The 7130-nt window shown below is 35.2% G+C and overlaps 1 protein-coding gene across 1 annotated transcript in view; it reads right to left on the bottom strand.

The window, feature by feature from the left end:
• Nucleotides 1–7130, bottom strand: part of LOC117122147 (LIM/homeobox protein Lhx1-like) — a 33524-nt gene that overhangs the window by 17304 nt on the left and 9090 nt on the right. Inside the window, exon 3 of the mRNA XM_033267647.1 lies at nt 4012–4421. Within this exon, the coding sequence (XP_033123538.1) occupies nt 4012–4421 (410 nt within the window). The remainder of the gene's footprint in view (nt 1–4011; nt 4422–7130) is intronic.

Here is a 7130-nt window from a genome sequence, read left to right as displayed (position 1 = left end):
CAGCAAAAACTCTAGCTACGAGGGTTGAGGGATTGAAGGCGAATTATCAAATCAATTAAGTGGAGTTGGTATATCCGAGAGGCATGAACCGATGGCCTAGAGCCTGAGAATGAGCGACCATCCGCCGACATGGTGTTGCGGAGCTACCGGCTTTTATGCCCCTATACTGAAGCCGACCTTGTTATTTATCTCCCCGTTACTTCTAAAGATAACAGTTGTCAACGTTTTATTTTCATAAGGAAACGATGTCGGGCAACAAGAGAGAAGTTGTTCAAATAAAAGCTAATGTTCTGGCTGGCAATCAAAATGGCAAGAAATAGTGCAATCACATCTCGTTGTGACCCAGGCGGATGTGTAACCAATGCACTTAAATTTCAATGAAAATCACACAACCGTGGACGTCTTTGAAAGCGATAGTTTGAGTATTGAACAAAAATATGTACAACAATCAATGCATAATCCGGCCGATTCCTAATAGGCCGCCGGGCATTTTGCAACAAACACAACCAACCACCAGAAAATACAAACAAATCTCTTATAGGAACTGACAAAAGGTCTTGTAATTCGTGATCAGTCGAGTCAATCAATCTAAAAAACGGCTTCACATGGGAACTATGCGTGTGTGTCCATTCACAGAATTAAGCGTCATTTTGCTCATTGAAACTGACAAAGCGACCAATTCAGTGCCGGAAAAGTAGAATGAACAGTACCTAAATAAAGATCGTGTTGAACACTACGGAAATACACATTGTGAAACAAACGTTTCACGCATTGCTTTGTGATTACAGAAATCTAGGTTTTGATTTATTGCAACCCTATTTAACGATAAATTTATTGTTTTCAGACGAGGTTTGAGCGTGGGGATAAAAAACAAAATCAAACTGAAAAATTATTATTGACAGAAGCTATTATACCATATAGATCGGGCGATTATCGTGCTATTATGGAAATGATAGATCTAAGCCATTCTTGGATATACACATAATCACGTTCCTACAATATCAAATATACACTTATTAACCACAAAAAACCACAAACTGAAAATAGTTTCAATTGATGCTATCTATAAGTTAGATTATATCTAATGAGATGCACCACCCATCTAAGTCTTGTCACGAAAGAGCTATCAAATATTCAAATGTTAAAAAGCGAAATTTGATCACTTTTCAATTGGTTTTTCATGAGGGATTTAAGAGGCGCTGCGTTGTGTCCTGATTTACACAGCCCTGGTTTCATAGCATCACTGATTCGACAACTGTCGTCTGCCACAGACTACGGTAACGTGTAGTTAGTTGTACACTAATTTGTATTTCAGAATTATAGCACTGTAGGCTCATTATTGACGTTATTCTATTGTACAATGAACTGTTTATTTTATCACCAGAGATGAGACGAAGTTTGGTTAAAATACCTATCTTCAAATCCCACAGTCATGTGTTAAAAATCTGTCTAAACCCGGATTTTATTCTTCCTACAAAACACAGCTCTACTCTACCTAAGCTCCTACGATTTGGGAATGTATATATTTGAAAACATGTTGAGTAGTGTGGGAAATAGAAGGTTTAGCTTTACACTGAACAAGTCTACAGTTATAAATAATAAAAATAGATTGATAAACAAATAAATAAACGATAGGCCTAATAATGATAATTTGGAAATTTTAATTGGTATTTTACCTATAATATATACAAATGTTTAATAATTTGATTAGGCCTAAAATCTAAAAATTGGTAAACTAAAAAAAAATAATGTTATAATTTTCATCCATACTAATACGTTTACTACAGGTAACAGGCCTAAGTTCCATTTAGAGTTGATCATTTAAAACTGTAGCAAGTTACTTTATTATTATTTTTATTATTATTATGCAATCTGTCAGTATGTCAAAGTTCATCTTTAATATAATTTTAAATTTATTATCAATAGTAATGTTTATATTACAATTCAGTCTGCTGGTATTCTAATAGGCCTACAACAAGCTACATTGACAATGTCACAGAATCTCGATTGATTATAAATTTCGATAAACTCATACCATTCATGCATTTGATATATTTACCATAGAAACTTAGTTGCCATTTTTGATATTACCTTGAGTATTCAAAGGACACGTGACCGAGGCAGACGTCAACAGTCAATCGCAAAAACTGACTGTTGCGTTACACTTGGACCGCATAGCTAATATTGATATATAAATTAAATTCGAGTACTTATATTGATATTTGAAATTTGAGCAGCGTTTAGGTTAAACTATTACGAAAGAATACAATACACGACCGTTTAACAATACTGAAGTAAATATCCACTAATGAAGTATCCGCGTACAACACCTAATAATTTAAAATTAAATATGCATTACATAATCAACAAACGCTATTTGTAATTAACTTAACAATTGGACATGTCGTGAGATCGGGAAGAAATGGGGTTCTCAGTAGAAATACGAAACTGTGGTTAATGAGTGACGAGTTGTTATAATTAAGGCGATGATCGTCTCATACGAATCGATGGGAGGATATCACAATACAGTTTACTGCTAGCGATCAATTCTGCCTTTCAAGGGTTAAGATACGATCGATAACTCTACACGACTTGGAATTCCGGCCCTGCGCTGCAAATCAAATACGCATGGCTAAGTCAAATGTTTAGATTTATTTACTTGTTTTAATAAGTAAACCCCTCAAAATTGTTATAAATAGATTGGTGATATCATATTTTCTACGCGCTTCGATTTAGTGTTGGGTTGCTGAAGCGGGTGTCACGTGACGTGTGGTATTAAGACCTCATATCGACCGGAATACCTTTTAAAAGATCCCTAAATTTATAAACAAAACAAAAAAGTGTTTTTTTTTTTATAACAATGTCTCCATAAGCCTAATATAATAACTGTTTTTTTTTCTGGATGTGGATTATCACGTGATTTCCGTTTTGCCAACTTGAATCAGACAAAAAAAATATTACAAATTCCAAATAAATAAATTTGTATAGAGTACGTCCACAATGAGATATCGAATTACGTTTCAGAGAGCCCAGTAAAACTTTTGTGAACTTTTTTAGAAGTGGCAGGCCTCTTGGTATCACGGTGTGAAATCGATTTCGGCTGATGTACATGTATCTGTATTTGGATTGTTTTAGAGGCCCTATTAAATATCGATGAATAAAAATACAGATTTCGATGGTTGACTTTAAGAACACAAATGCCTTATTTGTGCAGTATCACGTGATACTGTACACATTAACAAAAATGTGTTCTTAAGTCAACCATCGATTTCTGTATTTTTATTCATTGTCTATCTATCTACATTGCAACACACGTCAGTGTCATCCAATGTTGAATGTTGCGTTAAATATGAAATGATTTATGAAATTCTATCGTTGAACTACGATTGTAGTTTTGGTATACTCGTTTACCCCGATCTTCTTTATTCTCTTCAGCAAAAACACCAGGATTAAGATTCAAGTATATAACGTCGTATCTTGTAAAATTTGTATCACAAAGACAGCGATAGACAGTGAAACTAAAGCAATGAAAAAAAAATCCAAAGGCAAATTTGCACAGTAATAAATTCTCCTGTAATCCAAGGTGGAGCCCATAAGCAGGTTTTATTCTTCCGGGTAGGAGAAATACTGGAGCTCAACGAAGAACATTAATAAATAGAATAAACAAAGGCAGAGATGGTCGCCAATGACTCCGGTGTGCGCAAGCTTTTTACAAAATATAATGAAATCTGCTGTTATATTGTAAAAGCCGGGCACTTACTGCGCCCGACACGATTCTACGGAGAACGCAACGCTAAGATGCGCGAGCAACGGATCATTTTTTTTATGACGATCCGTTCAGACTGCCACCGACAATCAGCAGCCGGCTTCACGTCGTGTAGCAATCACATGGAGCGGATTTGGATTCGTAGGCCGACGGTCGTACGACGCAATGTGCCCAGTTTAAGAGAGTAACAAGCGATATTCATGTTCATTATTTTGATATGCAAGGTAAATCAATATGTACTGTACCTGAATCACCCTCATATTTAGTCCAGTTTCTTGAGCTAGTTGTTCACGAATATGCCGGGTAGGTTTTGGAGTAGCTGCAAACGCAGCTTTTAATGTTTCTAATTGCTTGGCTTTTATTGTAGTCCGTGGTCCTCGCCGCTTAGCGCCGGCCACTGAATTCGAGTTGCCGTTGCCATTATCGTCTGCTTTACTTTCTGTATCTGAGTTGGAGTTGGCGGGGGAATGTTTTGCGGTATCGTCTGCTGCGGGCGAGGACGGAGATGGTGAAATATAATTGTCGTTATCAAGATCTAACATATCCTCCGTCTGTAAACAGTTGTTATTGTTTAAGACGGCGGTCGGACTGGCAATCCCATTGCATTCACTTGCTGTTATTGACGGTGAATCATCACATTTTTCTTCTTTTTGAACTGAAAGAGAAAATGAACAAGTTCAGTAAAAATATCGCAGTAGTTTTCAGTGATAGGCCTGTAAACACAATAGGTATATGCACATCATGGGTTAGATTATTATATAGGCCTATATACACCACTATATATTTATATATATACGGTATATCAGGAAGAAACAGTGTATACTAGTGCTACGCATCAACAATCGACACTGATTCTATATAAATATATATGTATGATATATATATATATATATAATTGAAGGAAGTTAGCCGTTAACACTGTTGAATAAATATAATATAAATCATCAAAGGTACATATACAGTGTTTATATATATACGACAGTATTTCTAGCCGTAATTCCAGATTTATCTGGCCGAACGCCCTTCTTATACACATCTAGATGTGTATAAGAGACAGATATAGTATATAGCTTTTGAGCGGTAAAGAAAAGGAATCTGCGCGTGCGAAATTGCACAAACGGGATACGAACCCGGGACCTTCTGCTGTCTACGCATGTACATAAATATTCTGCTGTCTATACATACATACACACATATATTCTCATCATCTTAACCAAATCTTTGGAAGCGATTTTAAGTAAATATAGGCCTATATTATATAGGGATGTTAATATAATTCTGCATATTTATAAGGATCTTTGGCCCTAATGTGAAGACCGACGGCGAAGTTAGTAAAACTGTTGAACCTTTAAAGGTGAATCCATCTCAAATCATCCATCACCAGAATACTTAGGTTTATTGAGGTGGAATATCACTCGTATTGCTATCAGTGATTCGGAAGTGAAGAAGACGAGATGAATCGACTCGAGCGTACGGTAAGCCCCGTTTGCTATACACCTGCCATACGCATTCACCATCTTCAAGAACACACGCCATTTCCTCTGGGTCATGAAATATGAACAAGGCGCAGTCATGCCTTACGTGCAAACATCTGCCGAGGCATAAAGGTGTGAAACGCGCAAGCCTCCAAGACAATAATATTTGTGTAATTTTCATCGAGGTTATGTTTTGTAAAAACAAGGCCAAACTCAAGTACATGCCATGATTCTATTGAAGATACAGCTTTTTACATCGATAACTTCCTAATATTAAATTTCATTTATTTTATGTAGTTACGTCACCCGAACGCAGTGATCAAAATTATATGATAGATGAAAATGTCTGACTTTAAAATGTGGTAAGCCTAACAGGTTTTAGATGAATTATCTATTGTTGTATCTATTGTTATAGGTAACTCTATTGTTATACATCATTATTATTATTAGGCCTGTTATTTACATGTTTAATAGACCTAACGATAATTATGATTATGATGACGATGGTAATAATACTGTATAAAAATAATTACAATGTATTACTATTATTCATCATTATAATTCTCATGTAATTATTATTATCATCATTATTATTATTATTATTATTATTATTGATAATTTATTACAGTATTTATCATTACTTTTATTCATATTTATAATAGGTCTAATAGTTATTATTATTTAATTAATTATTATCATTAATATTATCACTATTATAATCATCATTATTATTTTTACTACTGTTTTATTATTATTTTCAGAGTTAAATGTGTTCGTGCCACCGTTCTGTTCAAACGATTTTGTAAAAATAAAACAAATTGTTTCTTCGGAACTGGTAAGAAGATGCATATTTACGAGTACTATCCTAATGCATACACAAAAAAGGTTGTGAAAAACTAATCTCTCGGAGTGATAAAATAAATGTAAGATGAAACGTGTGCAGAACACGCATTAAATCGTAAATCATCTTGGGTGTAATGTGTATATAACACACAGGATGGCTGAGTACGTTCAGTTGTCCCTGCCAGGACTTGTAGTTTCCGATCGTGTCTAGATGCTGCCTAGGCCTAGGAAATTCTAGAGATGTCGGCTCCTAGGGGAGTTTGATGCAACATCCTCGCGAGGATGTCGCTGTATTTATCACTCGAATTTGACAGGCTTGTGTAGGAATCATCCGTGCTTCTTTGGAAAACACTTTATAATAACCGCGTTTGGTCGGGTAGAATCACTCCCGCGGGGGTGTGTGGAATTGCGGGATCAGCCATGCATTAAGGACATTGGTTTTAGTATCAACCTAGAGAGAGCTCTTAAAAACTGCGTCTTACAATTCAGGAATATTAATATAGAATACAATCAACTGAGTGTTAAAATTATTCTATTCAAAGTGTACTCGCAACTACATGTCCGTGACATCAACAATGTATACAAATAGCAGCATACTAATAAAATATATTGGGTTAAAAGGTCTACTGCATCAACATGTTAGACATAGGTCCGTAACAAGTACAGCCCTCACAGCGTATAGAAAAGTTTGGTTTATCAACGGCTTGATTGAGGTATAAATTGATTAATAATATTATTTTGTTAACGTTGGTTGAATAATGGTATTTAAAGTCAGGCTCCGGAGGAAAAAAAAAATTTGATATGTTGTAGAACTGATTTTTCTAAGACAGAAAAAAGTTGTTTGACGAAAAACTGGGGAACGGTGAATGAGATACGGATTTTTTAATATTTAAAAACTGGGGGGAAAAGGGGCGCAACTGCCCATTTTTACACCTTATTCCCCCAGTTTTTAAATATTAAAAAATCTGTATCTCATTCACTATTCCCCAGTTTTTCGTCAAACAACTTTTTTCTGTCTTAGAAAAATCAGTTCTACAACATATCAA

This window comes from Anneissia japonica, unplaced genomic scaffold (assembly GCF_011630105.1).
Source record: "Anneissia japonica isolate Jap-2015-1 unplaced genomic scaffold, ASM1163010v1 scaffold288265_len830512_cov201, whole genome shotgun sequence".
Lineage (NCBI taxonomy): Eukaryota > Metazoa > Echinodermata > Crinoidea > Comatulida > Comatulidae > Anneissia > Anneissia japonica.
Note: the sequence above shows the minus strand (reverse complement) of the source record. Positions and strands in the feature narration are given on the sequence as shown.